At 41.5% G+C, this 15,868-nt stretch overlaps 1 protein-coding gene across 21 annotated transcripts in view; it reads right to left on the bottom strand.

Moving 5' to 3' along the window:
• Window positions 1-15,868, bottom strand: part of mycbp2 (MYC binding protein 2) — a 221,781-nt gene that overhangs the window by 133,687 nt on the left and 72,226 nt on the right. For 7 of the 21 annotated variants that reach the window (XM_033022959.1, XM_033022965.1, XM_033022976.1 and 4 more), the window contains exons 11-18: window positions 14,890-14,966; window positions 12,002-12,224; window positions 4,601-4,765; window positions 4,342-4,500; window positions 3,824-4,028; window positions 2,127-2,144; window positions 1,423-1,568; window positions 3-107 (exon numbers count right to left, since the gene is read on the bottom strand). In XM_033022959.1, coding sequence (XP_032878850.1) covers window positions 3-107; window positions 1,423-1,568; window positions 2,127-2,144; window positions 3,824-4,028; window positions 4,342-4,500; window positions 4,601-4,765; window positions 12,002-12,224; window positions 14,890-14,966 — 1,098 coding nt within the window. The remainder of the gene's footprint in view (window positions 1-2; window positions 108-1,422; window positions 1,569-2,126; window positions 2,145-3,823; window positions 4,029-4,341; window positions 4,501-4,600; window positions 4,766-12,001; window positions 12,225-14,889; window positions 14,967-15,868) is intronic. The other 14 variants (XM_033022978.1, XM_033022969.1, XM_033022980.1 and 11 more) reach the window with 5 other exon arrangements.

Below are 15,868 nucleotides of genomic sequence, written 5' to 3'. Positions count from 1 at the left end.
ACCTCTCACTTCTTCCAGCCTGTGCCTTCTACTTAATCGCTGTCTCTTTTCTTCTTGTCGCAATTGAATATGTTCTTCTATGTTAACACCAGGTGGCACAGGTCCTGCTGAAGAAACCAAAGTCAACAAAAATCAAAACAATGCAGACACTAACAATTATTTCATTATCCTTCCAATATTCTCAGCGTCATTTAAGCTTCATTGGCATTAAAGAAAAGTGCATTACCCCACGAGAGAATATTTTAACAGCCAAGGTGAAAGTTAGAATTAACCATATCATTAATTTTACCTACAGCACAAATGATTTTAGTGTTCCTCTATCTTTTGAACCCAAATGCAGAATTTAGTATAGTATAGTATATCTTTATTGTCATTTTCCTGAGTACTCACATACCCAGAGGAAACAAAAAAAACGTTGCTCAACCAGTGTCCATTCAGTGTGCAGTAAAAAATAAATAGGAATAAAAATACATATATCATGAACAAATTAAACACTCTACTCTCTACTAAACATCAACAGGCTTCCGATCGGCAGCGGCACGACAGTGGCTCTGCTGCAGTGTGTCCAGGTTGGTGGTTGGTGCGCGATACTTTGGCAGGGGGCAAAGTCCGTTTATCAGTCTTATAGCCTGCGGGAAGAAGCTGAGGAGCATCCTGCTGGTTTTGCAGCTAATGCTCCTGTACCTCTTCCCAGATGGCAGGATGGAGAATATGTGATGCGATGGGTGGTAGGGGTCTTTGATGATGGAGATGGCTCTGCTGATACATCTCTTCCAGTATATGTCCAGCAGGAAAGGGAGTGGAGCACCAATAATCCTGCTGGCGGTCTTCACAATCCTGTCTAGTTGGTGCCGTTCGTACCAACTAGACGTTTAAAACATGTTCTTTGGTTTTATAACAGACAATAGGTAAATGCTGTATTAACCATTTGATATTTTACAAAAGCAGAACGATATTTTCCAAATATGCAGAACTAACTTTTCCTGCTGTAAATCTTTCAAAGTTGTGAAAATCATTATTAATAATAACCAGTTCACAAAGCACGTGACTTTTACATCAATTAGTTAATATACAATTAAAATTAGAATACAAAAATACACGAGTGAGTGCTAAAGGATCTCCATTTGTGATGTAATTTATAGACTTTTATTAAATACATCTTGTTGCAAAACATGTCACTATACACTCTATTACGTATTGCCAAAAGTTATGGAAAATTGGACAAATTTCAGGTGTACTATAAGATCTAAATAGGCGAGTATAAAAGTAATATTAGTCTGAAACTGCAGTGCAAGCCAATCCATTTAAATAAATCTTTCCTTTCAGCTGAAATTTACATTATACTCCTGGAATTCATTACAACACATTACTGGAACTTGCATTGATACCATGCTAAGCAGAATCAGAGTTAAAAACACTCACCTAAAAGAAGATCTAAAGGGATCATTTCTTTAACAGCATCTAGAATTCCTCGCTGCCTTGCTTCTTGGCCATCCAGTTCTCGAGCACAGGCCTTACAACACCCACACAGAGCGCAACCCGACTCACCAGACCCACACCCACAAAGCCTAGGATAAACAATAAAACCAAGCAATTAAAAAACTTTCATTTACATATGCCAGATGTTTATTTTAATTCATTAAGGCAGTTAGTATTTGTCACATCCTAATCCTACAATCTAGCACTACAAATGGTAGATTAACTTTACAAATTGTAACACATGAGATTTCTAAAGAACTGAAGATGAATCAGCAGAAAGAGAATGCGGCAGTTAGAAGCCTGGAGAATACAGTACAGCAGTGAAACCAGAGCTAACCAGTAATACAAGATCAAAATGCTGTCACAGATGATGCAATTGACTGGACATCATACAATTAGAATTTGATAGCATCAATCAAAATATAAAAAAATGCAGAAATGCAAATAATAAACTGAGTAATTGCATACACATTGAGGATCCATGCACGAGTCAGTTGTATATCTTCATAAGAATGAAGACTGAAATTGGGTTTTAACTGATCGATAGAAGTTCACCTCTAGGAGAGCTTACTGGGCTTAAAACATTTAGGACTGCTGCTATTTTTTATCAGGTGACTGCCCCCAATGGCTTATGTCTTGCATCTTACCCGTTTCTGAAACACTTGCTGCTTTGAATAGAAGAACAAAGAATTCAGGCAAAACAAAAACTGAAATCCACTACGGAGAATAAGAGTAACAGCCATCATAAACTACAATTGTTTGCCTGTTAGTCATTTGGTTGAGATGATTATACTTCAGACGTTCTCTTTGGTCAAACACTCTGACCAAAATCAAAATGTTGGAACTTCCCGGTTGGGATGGTAAATTATTTTAAATAATTATTTTGTAAACTTCCAACTATAAATAAAATTTGAAAAAGAGAGTTAATTATCAAGGCCAATAAAATTTAAAAAACAGCCATTATGACATTTACATTGTTAAAAATTCATCTGCACTTGAAAGGATGGAAATTCACTTTATTATTGATTATTGATTAAGAGTGGACAAGTATTAAGACTGCACACTGCTTGAGTACATTGGATCGCTGTTCAATCTGGGTTTGGCAAGGTTTCTGGAGAAATAGAGCAATGCAGATAGAAGTCGCTGTTTTGGCTCCATAGCTACTTATCCTGGAACACTGCAAATTGCTATCCATTTCACTCGTTAAGTAACAGTCAATGTCAATGGTTTAACTGTTAATTTCCCACCCAAAGGGGAAGGACATTCTTTTACATGGGGTAACTTTAAAAAAATGACTCAGGAAACTGACACATTGATCTAAACTGAGAATTTTACACAAGCTATAAAAGCAGGTGGTTATAAAACTTGATATACGAGTGGCTTGAAGGCTATATACTAATTGTAACAAAATATTTTCATTAACAATGAAACAAAGCACTAAAGTCTGTCATAGAATCTACGTGAAAGGGGATTAATAATGAGCAAACCAGCGAAGTCAGACAATTTTTACAGAAAAAAAACAAATCAAGGCTATTTCCTTATATTCTTTCTTTACTATTTCTTTCAAAATACAACTCCACAAATCTATTTTGACATGATGTCTGAATAAGTAACATTTATAATTACAAGCTCAAGTGCTGAGATAAAAGGATCCCAGACACATATAGTGACCATGTCAACAACTTCCCCAGGGATCACTATTTTTATTTTATGATAAACACCAAGCCTAATTCATAAAAAAAAGACACTAAGGGCAGGAGTAACTCAGGCAACAGCATTGGAGAACACAGATAGGCAAAGTTTCGAGATGGAACCCTTCTTGAAACTAATTGTAGTGATGAATGTTGGTAGATAGGTGGGGGTAGGACAAAGCCTCACAGGTGATAGGTGGATACAGGTGTAAGGAGGCTTCAATAGATATATGGTATATGGCTTCAATAGGTATATGGAAGTAAGGAAGGAAATAGAGGGAGGGGGAATGCTCATCCATAACATTTTTTTTAATTCCCACAGGATAAACACAGATTTAAAAGAGTAGATTAAACATAATTTTACACATTTTAAAAAGCAATCAAGGCAGAAAATGTAAAATTCATATAAAATTTCACATTATTTAACTTTCAAATTTCATTATTTCACACAAAAGATAATTAGATTCACAGGATGATAGTTTTGATGAAAAATCAAAATGTAACAAGCTCTTTAAAGGATTTTTGACCTAGTATTTACACTATTCTCTCTTGATATTTTAAATTTTAATACTTTGTTTTTGTTCTCCATGTGTCGCTTGGTTACTCATTCTTTGCTCTGCTCAATAATGAACACCACCAGTTTGTGAACCTACCCGCCAGGGACTCTGTCTGGTCGTCCACTGCTGACACAGCTGGCTCCATAGCCTGTGCAGTCTCCACATACAGTGCAGACCATGCACTGGTCTAACTTCCATTTGTGCATTCCAGGGGGGCACATTATGGATTTCTCATCCTTTTCATCCAGCTCCTCCTCTAAATCTTCATCCATCGCAGTAGCCATATTTTCCACGTTAAAACCTTCTCGATAGCAAACATACGGGTCATTGCAGACAATATATTACAGTATACACTATTATTATTCATTAACATCTACATATTTTAATGTAAACTAGCCAAAATAAGATAATTCAATCAAACTAAGCTTGCCACCAAAGCAAAAATTGTCTTTGTATTTTTGCCATTTTTAGTTTACACATCAAATGATACCAAGTTGCAAGACACTATTCCTGTCAAGATTCAAGGCTTGCAAATGGACACCTTTGCATATTTTATTAACAATCTATTAAGGATCACTACCAACAATGAGGTAGCCTTGAATGATGGTCCTTACCTTTCCCTCCTTGACAAAGTGCACCAGTTTCTCTGCCACATTGTCCCTTGTTGTTCACACCAAATGTCCATACTTCTCCATTCTTTGTTAATACGCAGGTGTGTGCTTTACCCAAAGCTACTTGACTCACATAATGCCCCTTTAACTCCGTCACAAGACCTATTTATAGATTTGTATTAAGAATTAAAAAAAACATAGGATCCAAGGATTAACAAAAAAGTTGAAGAACAATAATCTTTATGACTTTTAGATTACTAACCTGAACTGTCACAGTAAACAGCATCTTTTCCAAACATGTACAGTTCTCCCTCCTTCGTTGTGATACCACTACTTCCATTGTTGCATGCTGTATTGACTGCTGTTTTACTTTCCATTTTTATCATTTTCTTTGGCTTGTAAGGTTTTGGCTGGCGTCTGCTTTTAGCTACAATAGAGGAAATGAAAATGTAAAATGATAATTGTTACTGTTTTTTGTGAAGGAAGACAGTTCCAGAGAAAACCAACATTCCAAGTATCTGAATTCCATAATGTATTCAGATTCTTACATCTCAAATCTTCCACTTGGAAGAACAATTGCATGAAAGTGAATAGTTCTACCATGTCTATGCAACTGTTGTCAGATGTATGCTGTGCCCTTAAACACGTGGCTAACTGCCAACTTGTAATCCGATCTTTAAGCACATAGAGCAATGAAGGAATGGGCTGTTAGATGTTAGATACTTATCTTCCATTCCATCACTGACACTAATGGATAAGTACTTTCAAATAGAGGAGGACATTTTAAACAATTAAAAGTAGTATTAACACTTCAATTTTACATTCCTTTAGACATTAGAGACCCTTGATAATGAAACAATAATGATTAGCACAGCTCAGTTGCTAATAGAGTTGTTGCCTCAGTTTCCAGTGATCCAAGTTCAGTCTCTGTATGAGCATGTCGGTTTCCTCTGGGTATTATGATTTTTCCATAATTCTTAAAGCTGTGTAGGTTGTTAGGTTAATTGGCCACTGCGATGTTGGCCTAGTGTGCAGATTAGTGGTAAAATCTGGGTATCTATGAGGGTGGAAGATGGGGACCAAGGGGCAGGAATTGATGAGAATTAGGTGAAAATAATGTTGGATTAGTGTAAATTGATGATTAATAGTCGGTGCGAACCCAACGGGAGGTGGGACAGTTTCCTTGCCCTGTGACGTTGACTATGACGAAGATGTCATTCAGCCCATCAAGTCTGCATTCACTGAAGAATCCGAGTCTGAAGAACAGAGTCTGAAGAAGGGTCTCGACCTGAAACATCACCTATTCCTTTTCTCCAGAGATGCTGCCTGACCCGCTGAGTTACTCCAGAATATTGTGTCTATCATCGGTGTAAACCAATGCCTGCAGTTCCTTCTTACACGCGTCTGCATTCACAGAGGGAATAATTAAATTAGATCCCATTCTACACTCTTGCTGCATATTCCTAATTTTTTTCCTCCTGCACTCCAATTTAGGGCTGCTTTCTGATTAACTGATTAATTGATCAATTTTGAAAAAGTGAAAAAGTGACTAATCATCAATCACTTTGTCCCAATTAACATGATTAATTTTCAAAAATCAAATGTTCATAATTTTCAAATTAAAACTCTTTTTTTCTTGGCAAATGTACCTTTATTTCACAAATGCAAACCTAGTTGAGACGGTCATTAGGTATGATCTCAAAAAAAGGTATCAAAGATCTCATCATTCAAAGATGTGCACAACTTTGTGACAAGGTGGCCTGCAGTAATAAAACGTCTTTTTGATTCAACTGAGCTAGGAAGAATTGTCATGCATGCTCTGAACACTTTTTTCCAAGTGTGCTTGGGCATCTTGATGCACTTTCTAGAAAAGCCATTTTTTCGCTTCAATATCTTCAAAATGTCTTGCAGCTTTGAATATGACTTAATTAGCTTCGGCTTCTTAACATTTTTTGTGGAGTATGGCATCGAGCTCTTCTGATTTACTTTGCTTCGCTGTGGTCTCAGCTTGATCATTACCTTCTTCACCATTGTTATCAAATAATTAATTGTGTTTGTTTGAGAACAGCTATACGTAAACGTCTCACTCAATTTTGGCAAGATCATTTGTTGGTGGGAACTGAAGTCGGGAGTTCCAGGCAAAGCCATAATCCATTGGATCATCCAAATATCTGAGGAGTCTTGACATGCCTGGGTTTTCTTCTCTGTCCAATCCTGGTGTGAACAGCTTCATACAGTTTTCTGCTGGTATAACCAAATTGCTGCTCCAGCATGAAATCAAATATATTTTGTCGGCTTTGTTGCAATCACGTCGTCCAAGGGAGAGGACACTCACTTCAACCAAATCTAAACTTTCGGCTAACTCAGATTACAGCTGCAATTCAATTTCAGTTGGGAAAAGGTGGCTTGATGAAAGCTCATGAGGCACTGTTGTTATGACATCTTTCAATTCCAAAAACTGCCTCAGCATAGCCAGCATTGAATTACAACGTGGTTTGCAGTCAAGGATCGACGCTATCTCATTTCCTTTTTCATGTTTGGCTAGATTTTGCAATGTCATTTCTCATGGGTGATTTGCAGAAAAAACATAACAGTTCTTTGGATTTTTCTCATCAATTCAGCAATATTGTCTGCAGTTTGAACATCAGCATCCAAAGATTGATCTTCAACACACTCGCCAATGGAGCCATCGTCATTTTCGCTCTCTTCAGACACCTCAATCCTTCTCTTCGTCATAGATGTTGTCCTCTTCATTCGCAACTTCATCAACATCAGCAGATATGTTACGCAGCCACGTACAACACATCACCCACAGTAATGTCAATGCCATGTGACTGATAATTGCTGGAAAATGCCTGACGTTTGACCAGGCTTCTTCATGAGACTGGCTCCATTAGTGGTTTCAAAACAACATAAAAAGTTTCAAGGGTAGACAAGAAATGCTGGAGAAACTCAGCGGGTGAGGCAGCATCTATGGAGAGAAGGAATAGGTGACGTTTCGGTTCGAGACTCTTCTTCAGACTGAAATGGAGGTGGGGGGGCACGGTAAGAAGGAAGAGGCGGAGATAGTAGGCTGTGGGAGGGCTAGGAAGGGGAGGGGAAGGAGAGAGAAAGCAAGGACTACCTGAAATCGGAGGTCAATGTTCATACCGCTGGGGTGTAAACTACCCAAGCGAAATATGAGGTGCTGCTACTACAAACCAACTGACACCCATGGCTATCTGGACTGCACTTCTTCCCACCCTGCTTCCTGTAAGGACTCTATCCCCTACTACCAATTCCTCCGTCTACTCTGCATCTGCACCCAGGATGAGGTGCTCCAATCCAGGGCATCGGAGATGTCCTCATTCTTTACGGAACGGGGGTTCCCCTCTTCGACTATGGATGAGGTTCTCACCAGGGTCTCCTCTATATCCTGTAGCTCCGCCCTCACTCCCCATCCCCCCACTCGTAACAAGGACAAAGGCCCTCTTGTCCTCACCTTCCACCCTACAGCCATCGCACACAACATATAATCCCCCGACATTTACGCCACCTCCAATGGGATCCCACCACTGGCCACATCTTCCCATCTCCTCCCCTTTCGGCTTTCCGCTCAGACCATGCCCTCCGTAACTCCCTGATCAATTTGTCCGTTCTCACCCAAACCACTCCCTCCCCTGGTACTTTCCCTTGCAACCGCAGGAAGTGCTATACTTGTTGCTTTACCTGCCCCCTCGACTCCACCCAAGGACCCAAGCAGTCTTTCCAGGTGAGGCAGAGGTTCACCTGCACCTCCTCCAACCTCAACTATTGCATCCGTTGTTCCAGATGTCCACTGCTCTACATCGGTGAAACCAAGCTCAGGCTTGGTGATCGCTTCTCCCAACACCTCCGCTCAGTTCGCAATAACCAGCCTGATCTCCTGGTGGCTCAGCACTTCAACTCCCCCTCCCATTGCGAATCCGGCCTTTCTATCCTGGGCCTCCTCCATGGCCAGAGTGAATCCCACTGCAAATTGGAGGAGCAGCACCTCATATTTCGCTTGGGTAGTTTATACCCCAGCAATATGAACATTGACTTCTCCAATTTCAGGTAGTCCTTGCTTTCTCCCTCCTTCCCTTCCCAGCTCTCCCACAGCCTACTGTCTCCGCCTCTTCCTTTCATTTACCCCCCCCCCCCCCCCGTCAGTCTGAAGAAGGGACTCGACCCGAAACGTCACCTATTCCTTCGCTCCATAGATGCTGCCTCACCCGCTGAGTTTCTCCAGCATTTTTGTCAACCTACAGACTGATGATCAGTTTATTAATGGTCAATTTCTGTCCTTTCTCGGCAGGTATTGAACCATTGATTTGGATCATCCCGAGGCCAAAGAGCTTGTCAGTGTTGAGGCAGATGCAGCATTGATTTCTCTTTGAGGTCCACTGTCCAGCATTGATTTCTCTTTGAGGTCCATCAGTGAAAAGCAGTCCCCAGATTCCAGTATTTCCTTCAGTTCCTGCTTTATTTCTTCCTGGATTTTTGTTCCAAACTTCATTACCACATCACAAATATCCTCTCGCGTACTTGGGATTTTCAACCCTTGTGCTTTCCAGCCATTTTTGATGTTGACACTTTTGGCTAAAGTTGCAAACGCACTTCTGTCTAAAACTGACGGGTGGGGTTGGGACTGGGACGGGTGGGGTTGGGACTGGGACGGGTGGGGTTGGGACTGGGACGGTAGAGTTGGGACTGGGACTGGGACGGGTCGAGTTGGGACTGGGACTGGGACGGGTTGGGACTGGGACTGGGACGGGTTGGGACTGGGACTGGGACGGGTTGGGACTGGGACTGGGACGGGTTGGGACTGGGACGGGTGGGATTGGGACTGGGACGGGTGGGATTGGGACTGGGACGGGTGGGGTTGGGACTGGGACGGGTGGGGTTGGGACTGGGACGGGTGGGGTTGGGACGGGTGGGGTTGGGACTGGGACGGGTGGGGTTGGGACTGGGACGGGTGGGGTTGGGACTGGGACGGGTGGGGCTGGGACTGGGACGGGTGGGGCTGGGACTGGGACGGGTGGAGCTGGGACTGGGACGGGTGGAGCTGGGACTGGGACGGGTGGAGTTGGGACTGGGACGGGTGGAGTTGGGACTGGGACTGGGACGGGTGGAGTTGGGACTGGGACGGGTGGAGTTGGGACTGGGACGGGTGGAGTTGGGACTGGGACGGGTGGAGTTGGGACTGGGACGGGTGGAGTTGGGACTGGGACGGGTGGAGTTGGGACTGGGACGGGTGGAGTTGGGACTGGGACGGGTGGAGTTGGGGCTGGGACGGGTTGAGTTGGGGCTGGGACGGGTTCAGTTGGGACTGGGACGGGTTGAGTTGGGACTGGGACGGGTGGAGTTGGGACTGGGACGGGTGGAGTTGGGACTGGGACGGGTGGAGTTGGGACTGGGACGGTGGAGTTGGGACTGGGACGGGTGGAGTTGGGACTGGGACGGGTGGAGTTGGGACTGGGACGGGTGGAGTTGGGACTGGGACGGGTGGAGTTGGGACTGGGACGAGTTGCGTTGGGACTGGGACGGGTGGAGTTGGGACTGGGACGGGTGGAGTTGGGACTGGGACGGGTGGAGTTGGGACTGGGACGGGTGGAGTTGGGACTGGGACGGGTGGAGTTGGGACTGGGACGGGTGGAGTTGGGACTGGGACGGGTTGAGTTGGGGCTGGGACGGGTTAAGTTGGGACTGGGACGGGTTGAGTTGGGACTGGGACGGTGGAGTTGGGACTGGGACGGGTGGAGTTGGGACTGGGACGGGTTGAGTTGGGGCTGGGACGGGTTAAGTTGGGACTGGGACGGGTTGAGTTGGGACTGGGACGGGTGGAGTTGGGACTGGGACGGGTGGAGTTGGGACTGGGACGGGTGGAGTTGGGACTGGGACGGGTGGAGTTGGGACTGGGACGGGTGGAGTTGGGACTGGGACGGGTTGAGTTGGGACTGGGACGGGTGGAGTTGGGACTGGGACGGGTGGAGTTGGGACTGGGACGGGTGGAGTTGGGACTGGGACGGGTGGAGTTGGGACTGGGACGGGTGGAGTTGGGACTGGGACGGGTGGAGTTGGGACTGGGACGGGTGGAGTTGGGACTGGGACGGGTTGAGTTGGGACTGGGACGGGTTGAGTTGGGACTGGGACGGGTTGAGTTGGGGCTGGGACGGGTTGAGTTGGGACTGGGACGGGTTGAGTTGTGACTCGGACGGGTTGAGTTGTGACTCGGACAAGTTGAGTGAGTGGGCAGATGCAGTATTATGTAGATAAATGTGAGGTTATCCACTTTGGCAGCAAGAACAAGGAGGCAGATTATTACATCAATGGTGTCAGATTATTAAAAAGAGAAGTGCCACAAGACCTAGGTGTCCTTGTACACCCAGTCACTGAAAGTAAACATGCAGGTACAGCAGGCAGTGAAGAAAGCTAATGGCAAGTTGGCCTTGATAACGAGAGGATTTGAGTATAGGAGTAAAGAGGTCCTTCTGCAGTTGTACAGGGCCCTGGTGAGACCACATTTGGAGTATTGTGTGCAGTTTTGGTCTCCTAATTTGAGGCAGTGCAGCGTAGGTTCAAGAGGTTAATCCCCGGGTTGGCGGGACTGTCATATGAGGAAAGCTTGGAAAGACTGGGCTCGTATTCACTGGAATATAGAAGGATGAGAGGGTATCTTATAGAAACGTCTAAAATTATAAAAGGACTGGACAAGCTAGATGCAGGAAAAATGTTCCCAATGATGGGGGAGTCCAGAACCAGAGGCCACAGTCTAAGAATAAAGGGAAGGCCATTTAAATGAGATGAGAAAAAACATTTTCACCCAGAGAGTGAAATTTGTGGAATTCTCTGCCACAGAAGCCAGTTGAGGCCAATTCACTGGATGAATCTAAAAGAGAGTTGGATAGAGCTCTAGGGGCTAGTGGAATCAAGGGATATGGGGAGAAGGCACGCACTGGTTACTGATTGTGGATGATCAGCCATGACCACAATGAATGGCGGTGCAGGCTCGAAGGGCCAAATGGCCTCCTCCTGCACCTATTTTCTCTGTTTCTAAAACACGGAATTCTGGTACCATCCTAGTCTAGAACTAGTTTTAAAGAGAGAGTAGAAATGTAATCATTTTCATTGAATAATCATGATTAATCATGGGTGATTAAACGTGAATCACTTTTTTTTTGAAAAACATGAATCAGAGCAGTCTTCCTCCAATTCTCTTCAAAGATAACACTGGATCCATAACCACCACCATCATGTGATGCTTCACAAATATTAAACACATTGTAATAGTACATTTACTCATGTCACATCTAATTATTTTGGCTAAGACAAGAATACTAAACACGGATTATTCAACTAATAACTACACTATAGGGCTATAGAAGTTGGGAAATAACTTTAATAACTTTGATAACCAATGTTATACCACTGAGACTATTACACTGGTATTGATTTAAATTGCAAATATTCAATTATCAAGTTTTCTATTCACTGAGGGCAACCTTAAATTTGACACATCAGGCTCCCAACAAATTCATTCCCAAAACCATTATTTTCTACTTCTTGCTGTCAGATGAATTAATATCCTGAAGTGAAACTAGGTTTCATAAATGTACAGCTATTACATATCAGAAAATTGATAAAGAAAATGATTTTCATATACCCATGTTTGCATCTGTACCTGATTCACCATCCTCTCCTTTACTAGCCAACCCAGTGAAAAAAACACTTCCATCTTCAGCCACCATTAAGGCATGAGACCCATCGTGACCCACAGAGAATTGTACAATCTTTGGCGATTTTGTGATGGGTAATTCGACCCACTTTCCGGCAGTAGGACCTCCTTGTTTGATGCCAAGGCTCTGATATTTGCCAGTGTAATACATCTAGGATGAAAAAACAATGATACTTTCTTCAAAAATATATCGACATTCCAAAAAAATTCTATCAAGCCAAACTGCATTATTCATGGTGAATCTATACATCTTAGACATATTTACCCACTGTAAAACAGTTTAAAAATCCTAACCAGAAGTAAAATAGGATTTATAATGGTCCTTTGTCATAAATTACTGATGAACCAAACAATGAAATTGTTCACATCCAAGTTATAACCTGACCTTTGGTTTTAAAGCAAAGCACAAATTTACTATAAAGATCAGTTTGACAGTATTCCTTGCACTAATTACATAATTACAACTGACCAAATGAGTATATCATGCAAATTCTCTTTAAATATTATCTACGTTAATAATCTCACAGAAATAATTAATTTCAAATTAAGTTATTCTAATACCAGTATTTGACAATTATACTCTTGGCCTAAATCAGAACCAAATCAAGCCCCTCATGTTTTAGTCCATCATGGGCAGCAGTGTACAAATGCCCTGGGCATTTGCAAAGCAACTTACAAAAACTAGTTGAAATAGCTAGGTGTGTTTCTTAGAATATCTGCCACATCTATAAATAAGATAGGTAGTTTGTCTAGTAACGGGATCAGACTCAAGTATCATTACAAACACAAATGAAGACAGAACCAAGATGCACCAGTTCAGGGCCAAATAAAGTACAGGAATGCAAATAAAATTACACTTCTATCAGGGCCAAGAAGGTTCAAGGGAGGTGCAGATAAGGCAAGGAGAGACAAAAGTACAAGAGCAAATGACAAAAGAAACGGTAATTTGAACAATTTCCTATGATATAAATATAAAGGAATTGAATTACATTTTTAGCACCACAAAAATCCATTTGGTACCAATTATCACATAACATGATTAAAAAAAACCCATTTACATTTGCACGGATTCGCCAAAAAAAGTGAATTGATAATCTCACTTTTGTACATACGACACAACAACAAAAATTAGCTTTTTGATGCATCTTAAATTCTATATCTTCATTTAAGTCTCATGAGAATCAGGCAGTCATGAAAAGGTTAAATGTTTTTAAATATATAAAAGATACATGGTGGAATACTTGACTAGGTTGTAGCTTATATTCCAAGAGAGAGAGACAAGCCCAGGCTTGTTTCAGGTTGATGTATATTGAGACAATGACCGATGCCTTTGAAATGTCTTGTCCCGAAAGAATCATCTCATAAGAGACAGATGCCTTTGAAATGTCTTGTCCTGGAAGTATCAACTGATAAGATGCCTTTGAAATGTGTCTACTAATTGAAAACAGACCAGCTCAGGCACGTTCTGTAGTGATGTATAATGGCTGCATCTTGACCATGACTGATATCTTTGAAATGTGACTAAGTGACACACACAGTATAAAACACCGTGCAAATCTTTGTTCATTGAAGTGGTAGCGCAAGTGTCTGTTGCTTACTTGACTGGTGTATCCCCATCACATCCACCGGCTGATGATCAGTAAAGCTTGAGTTGGTTTACCTAACGTTTTTGTGAGTTGTCTGTTTATTAAGAAGTGAACCTTATCAGTCAATCTAATTATTGCTGCTTTCAGTTCAGGTTTTCTTATTACAGGGCCACTTTATCAATCTGATTTAAACCAACTGGAAATACAATGCTATGACAACAATCTTGATTCACTTCAATGTCAGATTTTAATTCTTAAACACCTCCCCTTCCAAATTTACATTTTCTTTTCCAGTTTTAAAACAACTTGTCATAGTTCCTATTTCACTTTTTCTTTTAATAAGAATGGTGCAATTTTTCTTTCAAAATGTAGAATTTCATAGACTGAAAACAAACTTAAAAAAATTAAAGACAATAGCCAATACACATGGTTGTTGCTCAATAACAGGCTTTTCTGCAGCATAGATTCCAAATGCTTCCACATAGGAAATGACACCGCTGTCACTGGTTTATATGCAGGATCCAGAGAAGGCTTTTCAACAACCTGAACAGTTAATAATAAGTGTAAAATGTAAAATTTGAAAAACGACTGAGTGACTATACATGTCTGAAAGCTTCCAACATGTATTGCAGTTTTTTCTTTGTTTCTAGATATAGAAGCATAGATAATAGGTGCAGGAGTAGGCTTTTTCTTCATATCCCTTGATTCCCATAGCACTAAGAGCTAAAACAAACTCTGTCTTGAAAACAACTTTATTGTACAAATAAATACCTGATCAAATGAATCAACCCATAAAATGGATCATAATTAATATAGTTTTAATTTTTGGATGACTTAATTGAAAATATTGAAAACCTGAACATCAGCACCCGTGGGCTTTTTTTTGCATGAATCAAATGTTGTTACATAAAGATGCCACTGCTTCCAATGGTTGTATGTTTCTATATCAAACTTTCACTTCAGGTGAAGGAGGAAGAAAACTAAAATCAACTTTATACGCAATTAAATTCTCCATTAGATGTCGCTAGTAAAATATCACAGGGAGCAGGCTTCCATCCTCCATTGACATGATCAATGAACAAGAAATGTTCTTTGTAAATTATATCAGCACAAGGAATTAATGTATTAAGCATCACATAATTATTTTAGCAGAACTATAAAAGCATTTAATAAACACCATTACTAAAAGGCAGACAAAAGAGCTCCTAACCATTAAACCTTGATACATACCTTTCCATTAGCGCTTTTCATTAGTGCAAATTCTCGACCTGCTCCAACGAAAGCTGACTCCTCATCAAATCCTGTATCTGGTAACAATATATTTGTGGAAGGATGTCAGACATACATAATATGCAAAATTGCTGCAAATCCCTCAGCATGATGTCAAGGTCTTAGTGGTACATTAAATCTATAAACGTGTGTTTAGATTAATAAATTGACTTGCCATTTTCAAACAGCAAAGATGTTCAAAAAGGGCATTAATCATTAAACAATCATCACTGAAAAAAAATAATTGGTTGCCATTTTTTTCTTCTCCCTCGCTTCCCCCCATGGAGGGAGATCTTGGAAAACACAATTCAGAGCTCAATGCAAAGAAAATGTGATCCTGGATAAAGGGCAAACACACAAATCTGGTTGAAAAGAAGTGAAATCATGAATGCAAGAGACTTGGAGCAGAACAAAGCAACAGCGAAATATGAGATGCTGTTCCTCCAATTTGCATTTAGCCTCACTCTGACAATGGAGGAGATCCAGGACATAAAGGTCTGTGAGGGAATGGGAAGGAAAATTAACCGGGAGATCAGGTGAGTTCAGGCGGACTGAGAAAAGGTGTTCAGCGAAATGATTGCCCAGTCTACGTTTGGTCTCGCCGATGTATAAGAGTCCACATCTTGAACAATGGATACAGTAGATGAGGTTGGAGGAGGTGCACATGAACCTCTGCCTTACCTGAGAGGACTGTAGGGATCCCTGGACAGGGTCCCTTGTCAGAGTGAGGCTAGACGCAAATTAGAGGAACAGCATCTCATATTTCGCTTAGGCAGCTTATAGCCCAGTGGTATGAATATTGATTTATCTTAACCCAAGTCTTATAATCCTGCAATATGGCCTCCTGCCTCTTCTACTCAATTAACCTGACCTATCTGAAGCAAGTTATTTTGCTTCAGATTTCCTATCGAACAGGCAGTAGGATAAAAGTCTTCCAAAT

The sequence above is a fragment of the Amblyraja radiata genome, chromosome 6 (assembly GCF_010909765.2).
Source record: "Amblyraja radiata isolate CabotCenter1 chromosome 6, sAmbRad1.1.pri, whole genome shotgun sequence".
Lineage (NCBI taxonomy): Eukaryota > Metazoa > Chordata > Chondrichthyes > Rajiformes > Rajidae > Amblyraja > Amblyraja radiata.
The sequence above is the reverse complement of the archived record's forward strand: the minus strand, read 5'-3'. Positions and strand labels throughout refer to the sequence as shown.